This window comes from Sturnira hondurensis, unplaced genomic scaffold (assembly GCF_014824575.4).
Source record: "Sturnira hondurensis isolate 20B ecotype Veracruz unplaced genomic scaffold, ASM1482457v3 Scaffold0008640, whole genome shotgun sequence".
Lineage (NCBI taxonomy): Eukaryota > Metazoa > Chordata > Mammalia > Chiroptera > Phyllostomidae > Sturnira > Sturnira hondurensis.
In genome coordinates this window covers 5,590,776-5,610,824 of record NW_028081271.1, presented here as the reverse complement: position 1 = coordinate 5,610,824, position 20,049 = coordinate 5,590,776, and the positions used below count along the sequence as shown (strand labels likewise).

Sequence of the window (20,049 nt, the reverse complement as noted above, 5' to 3'; positions counted from 1 at the left end):
GCTTAGTCTCTGCCACATGTTCCGTTCATTCCCATCTCTCGAAGTTGGAGAGGAAGTGACGGTGTGACCTTTCATCCTTCTTCACCTGTGCCTTAAATTGGCACCAAACCCAAGTGCGTCTGCTAATTATTCTGACTGCTGATTGGAATAGCAACAAATACCTTGTCCTCCTGGTGCTTCACCAAGGGGAAGGCTTTGGGACCCAGCCGACTCCTTTGACCATGTTTCCCAAAGTCCTGAGGGTTATGTATCACCAGAGAATTAACCTAACCAAAAAATTGTTTGGCCAAAAGTTGGTTATCAGATTGTACTCTAGAGCAGTGATTCCCAAAATGGGCATTGGGAAGTTGGCCTCCTGTGTCAAAGGGGCAGGGTCAGCATGTATCCGAAGCTAAGCCTGATCTCTTTTCTCAAACCTCCCCCACCCCTAGCCCTTTATTTCTGATAAAATGGGACTGCTGTCTCGCCTATACACAGTCACTTGCCAAATCCGCTTCACCGGGGCTCTGTGTGTCCGGTGCCCGCATCCTCCCCACTCCCGCCGGCCTCTGCCCTAGTCCTGGTCCCGCGTGGTGGTGTCCGCAGCCTCTGCCCCACCGTCCTGCCCTGCACACCACTCACACCCGTGTGGACTTCTTGCTGAAGCACACACTGCTGGTCACACCCACATAGTGTTCGACTCAGTGGGTCTGCTGAAGGGTTAGCAAATTTGCCTCCTTGGCAGGAGCGCATGTGTCCCTGAGCCTCCCTTGAGGACCTCGGCTCTAGGGTGAGCCGTGCTCCACAGATTCCAGGCTGCTCCTGTCTGCTCACTCTGACTTCCTCCCTGCCCTCCTCTTCTGGTCACGTTGGGCTCTTCAGAACAAGCGCTGTGTCTTATCCTCTGAGCCCCATCTTTCCAGCCGAGAGCATGGCTCAGCAGAGGGCATGGGGAGAGCAGTATTGCTTTTGCAGAGAAGGCACCAAGCAGAGGGTCAGGAGGACCCCCTGGCTGCCCGCACCCCTGGTCAGAGTGGCCATTGACTCCTCTTCACAGGCACACCTCTTACTTTTCTTAGTTTTTTCCTTCTTCCCATTCTCCATCCTTTAATCCTCCAGCCCCTTTCTCTTCCTGCTTACCCATGGGTCTCTGGGTGGCTTCCTGGGGTGGAGGGGCTTCTGAATCTTACTATAAAGTCACGCAGTTGCTTCTGAATTTTAACCTGGATGGTAGTAAAGATACTGGCTGAAAAGGACTGGGATTGTTGTTAGGGCACGTTATAAGGCGTCTGGGTAATATTCGGCGTATTCATACTGTCCAGGAGAGTTTATTTAACTAAAAATAACCCTGGATGGGGACGCATGGCTTCCTAGTTTTGCAGAAAAGAAAATAGACTCGGAGATTCAGTGCTAATGATGCATGATTCTATTTCCATCTTTAGGTACACAAAAAATAACTTCTTTGTTTTCTAAAGTAGTACGGGGTATTTAATCATTATATTTCAAATTATAGCTTCAGGTAGTAGAAAGCGTCTGCCAAGACAGAGAAGACTGTGTGAAGATTGAAATATATTATTGGGTGATATTTACTCTAGAAAAGTGTTAGCAGTTTTAGATCAAGAGTTAAATACACATGTGTAGCACCTTGTGAGTCCTAGAAGATGTATATAAATGTATACGCATAGAAAAAGGCCTGGAAGGGGCTTAACCCATCTGGTAACAGGGGCTGGTCATAGTTTCCTTTGATATACTTCTGTGTTATTAAAAATGTTCACTATATAAATGATAACTTGGAGGGGACGAGCGAGAGCATGTGGGAGGAGGAGTGAGGAACTCTAGTTAAAATCAAGAAGGAAAGGAATCCAGCCAAACATACGTGGCAGTCATCACGGAAGGGTCTCCAGTGGCTCTGCCCCTGCAGCGGCCCTGGTTCCCGCCAGCCCCGCCGGCACAGCCCGTCCGCTCTGGGAAACCTCGCCCTTTGCCTCTTTTTCTTGGAGGCTTTCCTGCCTCCTCTCTTCAGACCCCAAGCCAGAAACGACCTGTCCCACTTTCTGAACGGCCCTTCCTCGTGGTACCAGGAGTCCTTCATCAGAGTCTAATTTCCCCCAAAAAGTGTTTTCCTGACCATTGCAGATGCGGAGCCCCTTCTCTGAAATTAAAAAACAAGACAAAAACCCACAAGAATCTGGCATCGTAGTAGCTGAACTTTTATTCCGCGGTCTCTAAGGAATGCCTGGTGTCCCTGCAGGCACCGGGGCCCCTTGCCATGTGTCTGCGGCACCCGAGGGTGCAGCAGCTCTCTGGGTGAGAACAGCTACCCGCTCCATGGCCGGGCCACTGGTCAGGAGCTCTGGTACAGAGCAGGTGTGCCCCCGAGCCAGCAGGTGCAGACCGCAGAGAGAAGGGGCGCCGCCCTGCCGAGTCTGTGCACCTGCGGGTGCTGCCCGTCGCACGGGCACAGACCACACGGGCGCAGACGGTCTGCATGCCCCGTGTCCTGATCATAGCTGTGAGATGCTCTGGGAGAAACTAAAGTCCCTAATGCATTATAGTGCCATTGGCAAAGAGAGAAAACAGTGCAAATAAACTCAAAAAGACCCTGGCCAACTCTAATAAAAACTGAAGAACATAGATAACGTTAAAGAAGTGAAACCGAATGGTGTGTTGTTTCCAGGAGGGGACACACTCTGCCCTTTGGCTCCTTGGGCAAACACTGGGCAGCCACCCCAGGGCCCGGGGGATCGTGGGCACACACGGCAGGCTTTGCATTCTTGACACTTGCCCCTAATCGGCTCCTCTGCCTGTTTTTTTCCACAGGGCGGTGATGGTGCTCGGAGGTCCGTGCTGCTTGCTAGTGATAAGCCCTTGGACTGTTTCTACGACGACGTCAGAACCTTATACGAAGGTTTCCAGAGGGGCATACATGTGTCAAGTGAGCATCGTGCTGAATTTATGTGGCTGACGCTCAGTGGTTTCCATTCGGAAGGAGTGGCTCTCCTGAATGGAAATCATTGCTTATTAGTGGCCCTCGCTTATGTCTTCCGCCTACTTAGTATATCATTCAGGCCTCCCTGTCTGCTCCCGTAACTTCTCCAGAGTGAGTCCCGAAGCCCCCTGGCCCCTCTAGATGTGGGCTGTGGCAACAAAGTGGGTTCCACAGTCAAACGTGTGTGGCATGTCGGGTATTTCATGGAGAGTCACACACACACCAGCTCCTGTGGGCTGACCTTTGCCGCAGTCAAGAGACCTCCGTAATCGGGCCTGGTGCAGTATTTTTCACACTTATTGATTGGGAGGCTCATATTTTAAGAAATACACACTGACATCCCAAGGGAACGATATTCCGTCATCGAAGTGACACTTTGGGAATGGGACTCTGCTGACTCACTGACGGTGGCAGCAGAGACCCGAGGCCCCCAGCACCCACCTTCCTTCCAAGCCACTCTGTCTTCCAGTCTCTAGCCACACAGGACTTCCTGTGGAGCCATGACCCCCTCTGCTCACGCAACCATGACCTAGGTGACCCCCTCCCCCAAGGTCATAAGGTCCCTTCTCTTCTCCCCAGCTCCGGATGCTTGATATGGTCCACCTAACCCTATGACACTCAGATGGCCTTCCGTCTTTCCTGTGAGACCTCTGGTCTGTCGGCTCTCATCCCCTTGCTGTAACTGAGGTGTCCCCCCTCACCGCCCACATCCGTACCTGTTTCTGTAATAGCCCCTTCAGGGGGCAGAAGCGGTTGCCTGGCCTCCTTGAACAGGGCAGCCATCTCTCCTTTCGGGACTGACCCGGCCTGGCACAGCAGGTGCTTCACTCACGACCCCTCAACGGAGGGGAGGATACCCTCCGCTTTCCCTCACCCCTCTCTTTGTTTTGGTCTCTTTATTTTTGCGTGTTCCCTCTTCCTCTCCAGAAATGGCCCTTGGGGGTCCATGCTTTGTTATTTAAATTGGTTGGCAGTTAGCTTTTATTTTTGCCTCTAGACTGTAATCTCCCTACGGGCCAGGCTGCTGTTGCGCTCTGTCCCCCACATTACGTTGCAGGTGATATGTGCTCAAGCGGTGCCTGCCGTTTTCACCACTTGTTTGGTCCTGGCAAAGCTGGCATCCCGGTTCAGTGCGCCTGCCCCAGGACCCCTGTGGTACATTCATTAAGCCCCTAGCTATAGGGAAAGCAACCCACCTGTAGATTATTGAGTTTATGAGCTTTTTCAGTGTTAGTATAAGGGTCAGGGTTAGTTTGTCTGTGAGAATAAATACAAGGTAGATCAACCTAACTGTGGGCACATGAAACATGTGTGTGTGTGTGCATGTGTGTTCTTTACCACAAAGTATGTACGTGCATAAATGTGCAGGCATTTCTTCCATTGTTAGCACAGGCTGGGATTCATCTAGGAGCATGATGACTTAACATTATGCTTCCGAGTGTCCCCTGATGTGAAGACGAGTCGTGTAACTTTGTGGGGCTCACTTATCTGCTTGGAAAATGAAGGACTTATATGAATGTTTCAGAGAAGATGAAGGAAAATAGGTTCAGTTATTTTTTTTAACCTGTCCTGATTGAAGCAAGCTGCTTTGCAGGTTATTTTATTCTCCCCGCCCGTAAGATTGCACTTTCATCGGAGCGGGAAACCAGCACCTAGATAAGGTAGTTAGGGCTCGGTGAATGTGGGGAAAACCAGCCTAGAGTTGTTAAACTTTTTACATTTTAAAACGGTCCCTGGGAAGCCACTGGGGAAGGCCAATCTCCCGATGTGTTCTCATCCCAGCTGCACTGCAGTGTCCCCTGGGGAGTTTTGGGGAAAAACTAGGCCTAGGCCAGGTCCTGTCCAGTTACCTCCAAAAGGTTGTCAGTAGGGCCTGGGCAGAGTGTGTATCTGCAAGCTCCCTGGCTGAGCCTGGGGCTAACTGCAGTCTGGTTCTAGACCTAGAATCTGCAAACCTTTTCTGTAAAGGGATAGACAGTAAATACGGTCCCCATCTGGGCCCTGGTGCAGCCACAGCTGCAGCCTTAGATAACGGGTAAATGAAGGGGTGAGGCTGCCTTCCAAAACAAACTGTATTTACAAACACAGGCCTGCTTTGGCCTCTGGCTACAGATTGCCAGCTCCTTCTCTTGAGAACTAAAGTAATATTATTTCATATGGCCAATGTATTTTGTCATGTCTGCCCTGGGTTTTGTTTTTGTTTTGTTTTTGTTTTCGAGATAAAATTGACATAGAATGATACGTTAGTTGCAGGTACGCTGCATGGTGGCTGCCACTGCAAAGAGTCTGGCTAATGGGCACAGTTGCAGGTTTTGTTTTCTTGTGATGAGGACTTTTCAGAACTGCCCTCAGCAGTTTCGAGTGTGCGGCACGGGCTGGTGGTCACTGTGCTGTCTGTCGCACCCCCCAGGCCTGACAGATGTGACCCTGGCAGCCTGGTCTTGATTTCGGTCCCTGTGAGGTGACTTGGCTCCGAGAACAAGGCCCCATGGAGGGCTCTTTTGGGCTTCGTCAGCACTGGCCGAGAGTCGGGAGAGGGTGTGCAGGGGCGGGTCTGTCCGGCCAGACCCTCACCATGGACTCAGGAGTCTGCATGCGCACCCGCATCCCTGGAAGGAGTGACTCCATGGCAGGCCCAGGCCTGTCAGGACCCCAGATGGGGCCATGCTCGGCCTCTCCTCCCCGTTCCTCAGGTCCCCAGCCCACACCCGAGCCCCTCAGCTGGCACTCAGTCCGAGAATGAAGCCAGGGGTGTTATGTCTCCACACAGAAATGTGCGTGCCTCTGTCAGATGGGACCTGGCAAAACCTCCAATCACAGATGTCCCTGTGGGAGGAGCTGGGAGGCCCAGCAGGACCCAGAGCTTTGGGTGGAGTCCTGTTTCTAGTTGGGGAACGTGCCTGCCGGTGGGCAGCACAGATCGTCTAAATGTGGCAACTTTTTTTCCAGGTGGACATAGATTTTCCCTTCAACAGCCACAAACCAAGCGTAAAGGTCTCTTGGGATTGATTTGTAGAAAGGAATTTGTATGATCCTAAATATAAGTGGTTTTCTTTATCCCTGTGTTAGCCTTTAGTGTGGATAGTGAATATGGGTTTTCTTTCTGCTCGTCAGGCACCCGAGTTAGAACCACGGCATGCACCGATAGTTCTTAAGCTTCACATTTGCCTCCTCCCACTTTGCTCCTCCACTGCCCTATTTAAGAAACAAAATAGAAATAAATAAAGAAGCAGAAAATGAAACTAGAACCCAGGGGGAGTTGTTTCCAATCCGAGGCCTGGAGTGGTATAGAAGGAGGTGGAGTACAAACTGAGACACGCACGCATGTCGCGCTCACTCTGTTTTTCCCTTTTTTAGATAACGGCCCTTGCTTGGGCTCCCGAAAACCAGACCAGCCCTACGAATGGCTTTCGTACAAGCAGGTGAGTTTTCTGGCTCTGTAAACACCTCGCTGCACTGTTTTGGTTTGTCAGCTCTTATAGCCATGGCGTGCTGGGGCTGGAGAGTCCGTGCGGACGGGTGTGCCTGGCGCGCTCCGAGCCTGAGGATGGACACAGTGCGACACAGAGCCTCGGGGAAAGCTAGAGAAGGGACTCAGCTGGTGGTTCGAAGCACTTTGTTGTGGAACTGATATGGGTGCACTGTGGAGTAGAGTACAGTTTTAAAGATGAAATTCTAGAAATGCGCCTGATGCAGACGACTCTCTTCCCAGCCCTGAGGAGGGACAGGATACTCCTCTCTGGAGGGAGAGATTTAGAAAAATTGAGAAGCCCAGCGTAGGGTGACCCTCTCGTTTTATAGATGAGGAGAACAGGTCCCAGGAAGGCATGGGGCATGCCCACGGCCACAGCTAGTTAGTACAGACCAGGGCCAGCGGTGTGGCCCGTGCTGTCTGGCGTAGGGCTCTTCAGTGGCTCAGCCAGCTTGGGACTGTGCGACATTTGACCCCAGGCAGCCATTGACAGCAGCATGGACGCTCAGAGACGCTCAGAGACGGCGCCTGGGAAGCTGGGATCTGGTGTCTTAGTCCCGTCACTCTGCAGCCCCAACACGTCCACCCCCATAGCTGTTGGAATAGTGATTTGTCAGTGGCAAGTAGCAGAGCAGGAAGGGGTTACTGTTCGCTTTTATTCTACCCCCACCCCCAGTACAACAACTCCACCTGCCCGTGCTGCTCCTCAGTCCAAGTGGTGCCCGTGGAGTAGTGGGCAGCTGGGGGAGCGGCTCCACCACCTGTGTCTCCGTGAAGCTGTCCGGAAACGGCCCCTGCTCTGGGCAAGTCACCCTGGGACATTGGGGAGCTCAGGGAACTTCCTCCTTCCATGCTTTGTGTAAACTGGGGTCAGGAGCCGGTGTGTTCCAGGGTGTGTGTGTGACGGAGCGGTCACGAGGAGCCACAGAGCCAGCTCAGGAGTCCAGCTCTATGCCCTCCCTAGGTCAACACGCACGCTGTCTCCTTCCCTGCCCTCGGCTGAGGTGCAGGAGGCTTTGCAAGGGCCCAGAGGCAAGGCCTGGGGCGTGCCTTGCTTGTGGGGGTGACAAGCTGTAGTTTAGGTGACAGGGTGGGTTTCACTGTTTTTATTTTGCCTTACCAAATCCCAGTTATGGTGTTCGAATAGTGGTGTCCACGATCCCTCATTTCCACATGTGGCGTAGAAGCGGGGTGAGTGTGTGTGTGTGTGTGTGTGTGTGTGTCACACATGGCATGGCATGGGGGTCCCTGGGCTCACAGCAGGCTCAGGTGCTTCTGGTGTGTCTCCCACGGCAGTGCGTCCCCACGTTCCTCCCGCTCTCTGCCGTCTGGAGGACTGACAGTCTCGGGGGCTCTGCAGGTGTCCATCTGTGTGCGTTTGAGTCAGGCTGGTGGACATGAGAACTGGCTCGACCTGGAGCGATCTTTGGATTTGTGTGTTCACATCACTTTTTTCACAATTATCGCAGTGATTCTGCCCTGTTGGGGGCTAGCACCCCTTTTGAACAAAGGTGTGGAGCCTCTTCCCAGAGATACAGATGTATGCGTGCTATCCCGCCGAGCTCTGCAAGTACTGCGGGATGCCGCAGGTGCCCTTCCCACAGGTGCCCATCCCACAGGTGCCCGCCCCTCAGGTGCTGCCAGCGACCGTGGTGAAACAGCTGCAGGGTGAGGCGTGATGAGCCTGCCGGTGCTGCTCCCTGTCACTCTCCAGGGTCAGCACTCACTCATTGGGCAGAGCCACGATGGCCCCATATGCCAGAACCAACCAGGTTCCGGCACGAAGAGGCGTGGCCTTCATCTCCCAGGGGTGTGGGCATGAATTCAAAGTGCTCTTGGGAATGCATCAACTGAGAATGAAGAAAAGAATTCCAAATGTTAAGATTTAAAAAACCTTTTTGGTTAATTTGGGATAGCAATGGGGAGAAGATGGGGTCAAGTATATATTCCTGTCTAATTTTATTGTGCATTTCTGTATTTATTTTTTACTTAAATTGTTACAGATATTCTAAGTGTGGTATGGTTTTCGTAGTTGTAGTGTTTCTGGCTGTGTGGCATTTTCCCAGAGATCTGCCACCATGCACTGAGCCACCCAGCCTTTGGTCTCTTGTCCCCTAGAGGTTTGTGACTTTAGGTAATTTTGGTATATACACCTTTGTACATAAAAAAATTTTAAACCTCTTTTTAAGGTGGAACTATGTCCTGAAAATAAGTTCTCAATGGAAGTAGAGAGTCCCTTGATCAGACTTGTTTCTTTTTTTTTTAAAGATCTCCGCGAAACTTGCTGTTTCTGTGTTTATACCAAATGACAGTTTTGCCTGCTTTGCTGGTCTTTAAAAATACAAAAAAAGTCTTTTCTGGAGTCCCAGTGTTTGTTTTGTGCCTTTGTGAGATTTTGTGAAACCGAAGTGTGAAGCAGAACCGGGTTGGCGCGCAGGCTCCCCTGGGCTGTGCCTTGCCTTGCAGCAGGGCCCTTGCTCAGTCCTCTTAGGCGTGGGTTCTGGCGAATAAAGCCTCGGGTTGTTCGGAAAAGTGTCCCTGAAGGAGGCCGGTTCACCCCCCGCGCCCCCTTTCTGAGCAGCATTGCCCTCTGGCTGCCACCCTCTGAGCTCGGCCTTGAGTCGGGCCTGACACCGCCTGGTTCCCCCCTCTGCAGGTGGAAGACCTGTCGGAGTGTGTGGGCTCAGCACTGCTCCACAAGGGCTTCAGGGCCGCCCCCGACCAGTTCATCGGCGTCTTCGCTCAGAACAGACCTGAGGTAATGCCCTCCTCCGACCCTCTGAGGCTTTGAGGGTTCTCAGAAGAGCCCTTCGGGGTTCACGCCTTCCTCCGCCTGACGCCAGATCTGCGGTCTGATTTCTGCCCAGAATACGGCTTTGGGCCACGCCTTAGAAAGTTGCACACATGAAAACCCAGACCGGGGCCTGCTTGGCCTCTGGGTGGAAGAAAAGTCACTTTTTAAAGAGTATTGATTTGGTTTTGTTAAACCAGATTCCCAAACAAAATCTTTGCATCAGGTAACTAACAAAGAATTATTCTGTGATTAGAAAAATTGTGTTAATGAATTACAAAGAAACTATGATACAGTTTTTTTTCAGCCACACTCATATTTTCTTTCTGAAAGGCTTAATTTTTCCCTCTGATCAGATTGCAAAGTTTTAAATACCATGGACAACCAAGAAAGGGCCTCACTTTGGCCTGGCCTTCATTTAGTCTCGCAGTCTGGTGTTCAGCTGGCTGGGCCTGGGCATGGTGCTTCTCTACACCCCGGTATCAAGTACATTTAAATAACTCTTGCCGAGGCATTGCTCCTAGTGTTGGTGCACAAATAAACGGCATAACCGGCCTGGAAAAGCTCAAGCACCCGGCTTGAAATAATGGAATTGGTCCTTAGACCTACGTGTGTCCAGAAGGTGTGTTGGCTCAATCCATGGTGCTACTCACTATTTGATAAATCAGGATGGCTTCTTACTATTTTTATGGCCCGCTAAGGGAAAAACATTATTTTCCACAGCTGGGTCATTTCTAGGCTCATGGAACTTAATTTCTTTCATTCGAAAAGAAACCTATCCAAATGAACACACCTAACATTTTTGTTTTAGGGAAACTCTATAATGACTCTATAATTAGGACACACATCCCTTTAAGAGGTGGTTTTCTTCCTACACTTATGAGTCAGTTCAGCACGGGTTTATCGAGCACCTACTATATGCCAGGCACTGGCAAAGCACCAAAGTACAGCAGTGACTTGGGTCTTCTCCATGAGGTACAGCATAAAAAGAGACAACCCCTGAAGCTGATGCTTTTCTGTCACATGCTGAGTGTGGACAGAGGACAGGAGGAGTATGAGAGCTCAGTCAAGGAGGACTTTCTGGAGGTGGCAGCTGAGTGGAGTGTTGATGGAAACCAAAGGAATGTTCTCATCAAGCAGCATGTTTGTGCTGGGAGGGAAGCATTTAACATGGGAGAACTTGGAGTGGCAGGAGAAGGGGCAGGGGAGAGAAGGCCACGTATGCCACTGCCTGCGGAGGAGCTTGGCCTTACCTCCCTGTTGGTAGCTTGAAATTGGGCCCAAGGGGGAAAAGAGGAGAGAAAACAGCTGCAGGCCAGGTGAGCATGCACTCCCTTCATGCAGCCTCTCTGTCCCCGTCTGTGCCGGACAGGGTGGAGGCCCTGAGAATGTTGCCACATTTGCCTTGCAGGTGGGTGAGTTTCCATGAGTTTGGAGGCCAGGTGACCAGTTACTATGTCGCTCCCCATCATTCCTTTTCTGGGGAGGTTGTGCGTAGCAAGTTTCCTATTAGACAGTGTGCCCGCTCCCCCCACCCCAGGCCCTTCCCCCACTGCAGCCGGATGGATCTTCCTCAGACCCACGGTCATCTTTTTGCTGGGAACCCCCCCGTGGCTGTGCACTGCTGGGGACCAGGGTCAGCCTCCCCCAGAGCCGAGGGCTTGCCCCTGCCCACCACTGGCCTCCATTTCCCCCCTCCCTGCAGAGACCTCCAGGCCAGCCAGTTGCCCCCTGACCTCCTCCCTGCTTGTAATTCTGCAGTCCCTGCTCTTGGGGTCTCCTTGCCTTTCTCTCATCCGTCCGAACTGGGATGTTCTCACAAGAGGCAGCTCAGTTACCTCCCCACAAAGATGCCCCATTCCTTTTAATGAGAGGACTAGTATTCTGTCCTCATTACGAATCCCTCACCGTGCCTGGCATATAGTAGCTGATGTTCAAACAGGGAGGTAGCGATGCCCAATGTTTCCGCCTCAAATCCAGAGTGCTGGTCTTCGTGGACCGGTTCCGTGATGACATCTTGCTTTCTCTTCCCAACCCTTACTGTCCGTCTAGTGGGTCATCATTGAACAGGGATGCTTTGCTTACTCGATGGTGATCGTGCCTCTCTATGACACCCTCGGCTCCGAAGCCATCGCTTACATAGTCAACAAAGGTACGTGTGTGGTCTTCGTGTGGACGTCAGCTTCACTGTCGTGCAGCCAATATGCAGATTCAGTAATACACGTTTGCTTGTGCTTGATTCGATAGGGAGTTTATATTTAAATGTACATCCCCCTTCCTATTTTAAAAACGTAGTACTTAAAATAACCTTAAAGTTAAAAAATTATACAGTCAAGCTTTTCATATTCCAGAGCGTATTGCTTATTGTAGCTCTTTCTTTCCAGCGGAACTGTCTGTGATTTTTGTTGACAAGCCAGAGAAGGCCAACCTGTTGCTAGAAGGTGTGGAAAACAAGTTAACACCAAGCCTTCAAATCATAGTTGTCATGGACTCCTACGGCAGCAGTCTGCTGGAACGAGGCAAGAAGTGCGGGGTGGAGATCATCAGCATGAAGGCCATGGAGGTGAGTCCCGCAGCGCAGCTCCAGTGCAGGCGCTGCCGCAGCCGCACCGCCTCCGTGCTGGCTGCCCCTCCGCCCAGGTGCCCCGCACACCTCGCAGAAAGTCCTTTCCTGAAGCGAGTTGCAGGGCTCACCTACTTGTCCTGGAGCCCTGACAAGCTGGGGATGTGACCTGCAGATTCGGGTGGAGGTTTAAGTTTGCGTTTCTTCACTTACTGATTTGTCTCTAAGGTGGAGCCAGGTACAGACAACTGCCCCCTTGTCTTCATCCCCCAGATTGCTTTCATAGAGGCCTGGTGGGTTCCTAGCGGAGATGTTTAGTTCAGTTTCTTTTCATGTTAAATTTCTCCAGATTCATGTTCAGCACAACTTTGAAGGGAAACCATTCTAGGAAAATGAGCGTGGCTCCTACTCGAGTTGGTCATTTGACATCAGCTCCTGTAAGAAGCTGATTTGCCTCTCGGCCTTGGGTGGGAGAGAGGGACTGGGACCCTCCCAGTCCCCAGGAGCTGCGGGAGGAGGGTCTCGGCGAACACGTCGCAGGGGGAGCAGGCTCCGGAGCATCAGCGGTTCTCTTTCTGAAGACATGCGTTTTCCTGGGACAATTATAGATAGGGGTTCAAAACTCATTTCTAGTTTTCTATAAAGAATTCAAGGCTGTAAAGAAGGGTTTATAAAGCCTTTTCTGGGGAACTTAGAAGCTGTAACAGAGCCTTCTGCCTCACATACACACTCACACATATGTACATGCTCTCATGGGCACACGCTTTCACACACTTGCTCCCCCACACAGGTGCACTCTCACACAGGCACACACATGCACATGCTCTCTTACACAGGCACATGCTCTCACATAGGCATACATTCACACACACATGCTCACACACATACTCTCTCGCAGGCACGCACACATACATGTTCTCTTACAAGTGCACACACTCTCACACACATGCACATGCTCTCTCACACAGGCACATGCTCTCACACACATGCATATGCTTTCACACACAGACACACACACATAGGCACATGCCCATAGACATGTAGCACAGAACATAAGTCTGTAAGAGCTGGTAGGTGTGCTGTATTGTTCAACTGGGTTTTTAGTTACTGTTTTTTTACTTTAATCCCCTTTTACAGTGATGTAATCACTTCCTTCCCCATCTTTACTCCTTCTCCCTAACCGCCCCTAACACAAACACACAGGACTTTTTGTCTTTTTTAACAATGATATGATAAAGGAGTAATTTTAAGATTAACAATTTAGATGAGTGAATGAGGATTATAATATAAATTTTATATTAAAATCTTTATTTATAAAAGACATTGCTTTGTATTTACCTGTGTAATATGATTCATATTTTGTTTTTAAAAATTTTGTAAGCAAAAGATTAAGGTTTTAAGAAATGAATTTTTTGGCTTTGTTAAAGCTTGTGTTTATTGTAAAAATTGTTAAGTATATTTCTAGTTGATACCTCACATCTCTGTTGGTTTTAATGTTAATTTGCCTTATCTTTTTTGAATTTAAGTATAGTTGGTATACAATATTGTATTTTATTAGATTCAGGTACACAATGTAGTGATTGAACATTTTCGTAGCTCAAAATGTGGTCATCTGTCACCACACAAACTTATTTAAAATTGGCTTATGGTTGATCTTGTGATCAACTTTATATTTCTATATTTTTATGTGGGATCAAAAATGTAAACATTGGTATTTGGAATTTTTGCATTTTTCCCAATATTTTATTATAAAAAATTTAAAACATGAAAACAAGTTGAAAGAATAGTGCAATAGACCACCCCCTACCCACCAAGCGTCTACGACTAATACTTTAATACATTTGCTGGATCGCACATTAGTCCCTCACTCCATCCTTCTCTTCACTCATCAGTTCATCTTTCATTTGATGCATTTTCAGGAAGTTGCAGGTTTTATCACCCTCAACCACTGCAGCACGCTGATCATGAACTAGAACTCAGTTTCTCCTGCTTACAGTTCTTCTTTTCTTGGCATTTGAAGCCTGACGATGTCAACTTGTTACGATTGCCCTAGTTTTTCCAAAAGATGACGTGAGGCAGGTTTCAGGCAGTGGAACTGCCTCAGCAAATAGTGCACTAACTGGGTGAATGTTATTCCCAATCAGTCGAAAGGTAAATTGCATATCACTGTTGCTTTATTTTATTTATTATCAATTTTTGGAGAATTGAAAATCTCAAGAAGTTATGTAAGAATTTTGAAGAGATGAGTGGGAATTTAGATTTGATAAAGATTATTTTGCAAGAAAATTGGTGGAACTCTCCTTGCTTTAGCTCTTATTTGGCTTTAATTTGGACGTTCGTATTCCTGTTTTTTAATCAGTGATCTGTTGTATATATAGCTTAAGATGTAATGAAGATTGAAGACTGTGTAAAACTCTGCTGGACAGAGACTCACTGAGCCTTGAGCACACCCATCTAATTTTTATTTAATGCTAGGCATGCGCACTCCATGTGCTCATTTGAGCTGTTCAGTTTTAATAGGAAAAGAATATAAATAGCTCACTTTAAGAATTAATAGATTTTGTTGCCACAGAGACTGCCTCCTGCAGTAAACTGGATGGCACTGTGTGAGCTTTTGGTAGTACACTGTTGGGAAATGCTGTGCCCGCAAAACAAATCTGCCGTCCTTCCCCTTCACGTCCATTTGAGAGTGGCCGCAGATCTTCGTTCCGGCCTGTTTTGTACGGGAGGTTCCCAGTTCTTTCTCTGCCCCATGTGAGGAGAGCAGACATCTGAGCCTCTTACATGGCTGGCGTGAAGTCTTGCACAGGCAGCTTTTTCTCTCCGGATCGAAGACGTCAGCTGCACAGAGCTGGGCGATCCCGTATCTTGCTCTGCTCTGCAATGGGGACGTGCTGGGCCTCTGCGGTTCTTTCAGGACCGTTAAGAGCTGGGTTTTGTGAAAGGCCAGAATAGGAAGTGGGGGCAGGGACAACAAAATCCATCGTAAGAGACTTTGGTTCCTGTCTTTTGAATAAATCCTTTTTTCCAAAGCCCAGTCCTAATACCATTTCTATAGTCTTGTATAAGAGAAAAGATAACTGGAAAAAATGCTGCTTAGAGCAATGGGTAAGTTTTTTGGTCCCGGTTCATTGAAGTTGCTGCACAACTTCAATGAGTTTATTTGATAGAAAATACATTCTGTCTTTGAGCCTGCCATCAGCAAATCCCACAGTAAAATCAGCTTGAAGTGTCTTGATCTGACCTTATTCTTTCCATTTAGAAAATGTTCCCATTTAAAATGTTTTTCTCTTCTAATTAAGGACCTGGGACGAGCCAACAGAAGGAAGCCCAAGGTAAGATGCTGTGTCCAACCCTCCCTAGCCTCCACGTCTAGTCGTCACGGAGGAAAAGTCTTGGGTTTTCTATTCTGATTTCTACCCCCTTTTCTTTCTTCTTCTTTTTAATGTGCTATAGCCCCCAGCACCTGAAGATCTTGCAGTGATCTGTTTCACAAGTGGAACCACGGGTAAGTTTCTCTACGGAGTTGCTTCAAAGTGGGATCTGGAGGTGTCTCCTCTCTGCCCCCCTTTTGGGGTGACTTACTTGAACCATGGATGGACTGAAGGCGGAAGAGATGGCAGTGGTTCGGGCATTGTCTTCTCGTCACTCTGTGAGACATGCTGAGAGTCTGAGCGTGTCGCATATTTCCGCAAACATTTATTGGAGGCGACGCTTCATCCATCTTCCTGAGGCAAACTGTATCAGTGACTTATAGAAATACAAAAAAACTCCTGGGTTTCTTCTCTTATTGCCACACACCCGCTGAAATGTGCCCGTTTTAATAGAGTGTTGAAGATACTAAGTTTCACTAAGAGGATGGCAGATCGCTCAGGAATTTAATGGTACCCAACATTTGGCTTTCGGGGTGTACGGACCATGGGAGGCATTCGCGGCCCCGCTCACATGCAGGGTCCTGGGCCTCCTTTCCACCTGTCCCCCGCGGACACAGCTGCTGTCCTCTGACTTCGCTCTGCTCTCTGTGTCCCTCAGGCAACCCCAAAGGAGCCATGATCACCCATGGGAACATAGTGAGCGACTCCTCGGCTTTTGTGAAAATGACGGAGGTAAACTGGGATAGTGCCATCTTCCTTCATGCCCATTGGTCGGTTGGCATTAGGCCTCGAGAATGAAAGTGGTAAAGGCAGCCCCCCAACACCGAGTCCACACTGCAGGTGGACTCTCTGAGACGCAGAGAAGGCCTGGCCCTTCATGCCACTCGCTCCCCTCGTTTCCCCTGTGGGCCCGCTCTCCAGCCCTGGCTCTGGTCATTCCGACCGTCGGCAGCTAGAATGTAGCACAACTTTGGTCAGGAGAGGCCAGAGAAAAACTGACTCTCTTGTGCTTTTCCCTACTATTCCTGTGTGCGAAAAGTAATTTCTTTACGTTGACAAGGAAATGTTAAATGCTGCTGAAGGCTTTTGAATTATTATTATTTATTATGGTCGGCTTGACTTCCCTTTGATGAGAAGGACTAAAAGCCTCAGACTTCAGTTGCTACCCAAGTGTCTTAGTCAGCCTGGGCTGCCGTGGCAAAAGAGCACAGACCGAGTGGCTTAAATGACAGACATGGATTTTTCTCGGAGTTCTGGAGGCTAGACGTCCATGGTCAGGGAGCCCACAAACTCAGTTTCTGGTGAGGGCTCTCTCCCTGGCTTGTAGATGGCCACCTTCTCACCATGCCTCACCATGCCTCACCATGCCTCACCATGCCTCACCTGGCCTCACCATGCCTCACCATGCCTCACCATGCCTCACCATGCCTCACCATGCCTCACCTGGCCTTTCCTCCCGTGCAAAAGGAGAATGAGAGAAATTTCCAGCATCTCCTCTTCTTACAAGGACACCAGCCATTCTGGATCAGGGCCCCACCCTTATGACCTCACTTAACCTCAGTTACCTCTTGGAAGGCCCCATCTCCAAATGTGGCCAAGCTGCCTTAGAGCTTCTCCGTGTGGATGGAAGGGTGGGGGCGACGCGATTCAGTCCCTGATGCCGAGGGTATGTTTCAAACTTGCTTTGAGGGGGTTACCACTGAGCAGTATAATGCCTTCTCTCAGAGCCTTCCCACATGCTGCATAACTTGCTACCTCCATCTCTGGGCAGGGTCTGTTTCTGGAGGGAACCTGTGCTTCCTGGGCTTGGAGAGCGGGCCTGTCTGGGGGCTGCAGAAGGGCCGTCTCACTCTCGCTCCTGCTCCCACTCTGAGTCCCAAATGCCTCTCTGGGAGTATACTTCCCAAATGGAAGTCAGCAGTTAGTACCTCTCCGAAGGAAAATTTTAATTTTCTAATTGGCTTTCAAAGAAAACTAAAAATGCATCAGTAGCTCATTGAGGCAAACGATTCTAGAGCTTTGTTTAAAATGTTATATTACTGGAGGCATTTGCAACTTGGTGAAATTTCTAACCATGCTAACGCATACTATTTGTTAGGCTAAATCAGGTAGTTGAAAACCGTAGATACTATCAAGTCTGATTTCTCATTCTATAAACATTTGCCACGGCGACGTACCAGCTGGAATGCAGGTCATACTTCTGTAAAATTAACCCCGGATTACGGCCTGTTCAGGCCACTGGGACTGACGCTTCAGATGCTTCTGGGACTCCTGCAGAGGAGGAGGAGGTTCAGGCCAGGGGTTCAGGCCAGGGGCTCTCCCTCATGATCACATCATTAGGAAGGACTGCCGGCTTTGGGGAGGGGCGGCAGGGTTCAGAAATGGGTGCCCCCCCAGGCAACTGACAGTGCCTTCATCTCCTGATTGGTGTGAAGCAGCTGCTGTTGGCAACCCCCGTTGGGGCCAGAACCCTTTATGTGAATGACATGAACACTCCATGCAAACCCTCGCTGGGCTTGGCCATAAGTAAAGCCCCTCCAGAGCCATGGAATGGAAGCCAGACGTCCAGACTTCATCCAGATAGAGACCTATTGCAGCAAACCCCTTAGTGCCAGATCAGGGCTTGTGTCAGACCAATGGAGCTGTTTTCCATAGGCAAAGGAGACCTTTATGGCAACGGTGTTGATCAGACTGAACTCCCCCACATGCACTGCACTATGGATGAAAGGAGCTTGGAAATCCAGCGTTTCTCACCTCCTCGCCCTCTTTCCCTCACAACCTGAAATGCTGTCTTGCTGTGGGCTGGGTCTCAGGTTTCCGACCTCTGGGTGGAACGGAGCTGGCTGGGTGGTGGGGGACTACCATTCTGAAATAATAAACGATTAGAGCACACGAAACTTTAGCATCCCAATCTGGGCAAAGTTTTCCTCTTTTCTGATGAGCGTGCCAGGCGCACTTACTCTGTCATTGGAAATGACCTCCACTCTATCTGAGTGACTGAAGTATTGCTCTGTATCTCGCCCCTTGGTGACAAACGAGGGCAGATCACGAGCCCGGGCCATTTCCCCTCGGTGTTCAGGTGGTGTTCAGGTGTCGTGTGCTCTAAAAGAAAGCAGAAAACTTCTGGGATCTTAACACCTCTCCGCCTTACTGGTGTCTTCGATTGCAGAACATTGTCAACCCCTCCCCAGATGATGTGCTGATCTCTTTCTTGCCTCTTGCCCATATGTTTGAAATGGTTGTCGAGGTAAGGCATCGTGTTGTGTGTTTCTCACCTGCTTGTTTGTCTGTGCTCTAAGTTGTTGTGTTTTACAGAAAGCGATTGTCCTGAATGACAGTGACACACACATTTCGTTCTTGCCACTTGCACACATGTTTGAACAGCTCCTGCTGGTAAGTCTGACGTGCACACTGGCAGCCGGTCCTCGGTGCCTGCTGAGTCCCGGGTTAGAAATAGGGCTAATTGTTTGCCGGAATGCCACTTTTCTTCTGGGTCTGGATACTTGAACTTCAGTCATTCACTTTAAAATTAGAAGCTTGGGCTTTTGAATGATATGCCTGCGGACATGATTCCAGAAAGATTAACTGTAAAAGTAGAAATGTCAGCACTACCATCTGATAGAGCCCTAGGGAGGCTTCTGCTCTGTGAGAAGTCTCTCTTTTTTTACTGTGTTTGTTCGTAAATGCCCGTGTGGGCTGAAGACTAATTCTCTCACCAAAATTCTAAGTGACCTTAGAAAGGCAGGGTGGTCTGGAGCTAACCTTCGCCCAGGCTCGCCATGCCCAGCTGCGTGCCTGCCTAGTTTGGAAACCGGCCGAGAACCACTTTTGTCCCCTCCCGGACAATTCTGGATTGTAGACTTACAGGAAAAGTGAGCACCGTTCACTCACTTAGAAACGGTTATTGAGCACCACCCACATGCCACGCCCTGCACTAGGTGTTGGCCACAGAAAGGTGATTGATGGAGGGTCCACCCTCTGATGGGCTGCCTGCTGCCCCATAGGACTTGTTCATCCCTTAAGGACCAGGGATCATGAGATCCCATCTTCTGTCTGTTCCTTGTGCTTCCCGCACACCTCAGAAGAGCTTGTGAGCTTATCAGGTGATGTCAAATGAGACGACAATGGGTCGTATGTCCCTGGCGGTAGGTTTGGAAGCACGCCTGGGAGCCTGGCCACAGTGAGAAAAGCCTTCTGAGCGTTCGTGTTTAAACAGTGAACCCCGGGGTGCCTTTCTAGCGGTTTCTGCTTCCTGGCCTGAGACTACGTTCACTCTCGTTGCAGCATCCTCTGAATCTTTTTTTGTTTTTAATCCTCACTCGAGGATATGGTTATTGGCTTTCAGAGCGAGAGGGAGGGAAAGAGAGAGAAAGAAACGTGTATGTGAGAGAGAGGCATCGAGCGGTTGCCTCCTGTGTGTGCCCAGCTGAGGATCAAACCCGCAGCCACTGAGCATATGGGCGGACGCACCAACCAACCGCACCACGCGGCCAGGGCTGAATCTTTCTTTTTGAAATTTAGAAGAGGCAGATTGTTTGCCAGGTCCATGGGGCTTGCCAGTACAGTTGGCCTCCAGTGGAGAAAAGTCATGCAATAGAATACAGCTGAATGACAAGCCGTGCTGGTGTGAGATGCCATTGGTATTTCAGCCGCAACATATTCCATGGTTTTTTAGAAATTTTTAGTTAGATTCAAGTAAAAGAAAATGAGGCTTTGATAAGCTAGGACTGTGGGTAAGTAGCTAAGTTTTTGTTTTGAGAATAAATTAGACCTAAAGTTTCTGGAAGACTAAAAATATTTGGATTATATAATACCATGTCATTCAGTCGACAGATTATTTATCATGAAGCTAAAATAGCAGAACCTCTGTGATCCTCACCA

General features: G+C 49.4%; 1 protein-coding gene across 4 annotated transcripts in view; it reads left to right on the top strand.

The window, feature by feature from the left end:
• The window catches only part of ACSL1 (acyl-CoA synthetase long chain family member 1), a 56,955-nt gene that overhangs the window by 25,663 nt on the left and 11,243 nt on the right, over positions 1-20,049 (top strand). For 2 of the 4 annotated variants that reach the window (XM_037055168.1, XM_037055169.1), the window contains exons 3-12: positions 2,800-2,914; positions 6,326-6,390; positions 9,097-9,198; positions 11,284-11,383; positions 11,616-11,794; positions 15,097-15,129; positions 15,251-15,302; positions 15,827-15,900; positions 18,338-18,415; positions 18,484-18,561. In XM_037055168.1, coding sequence (XP_036911063.1) covers positions 2,800-2,914; positions 6,326-6,390; positions 9,097-9,198; positions 11,284-11,383; positions 11,616-11,794; positions 15,097-15,129; positions 15,251-15,302; positions 15,827-15,900; positions 18,338-18,415; positions 18,484-18,561 — 876 coding nt within the window. The remainder of the gene's footprint in view (positions 1-2,799; positions 2,915-6,325; positions 6,391-9,096; positions 9,199-11,283; positions 11,384-11,615; positions 11,795-15,096; positions 15,130-15,250; positions 15,303-15,826; positions 15,901-18,337; positions 18,416-18,483; positions 18,562-20,049) is intronic. The other 2 variants (XM_037055171.1, XM_037055170.1) reach the window with 2 other exon arrangements.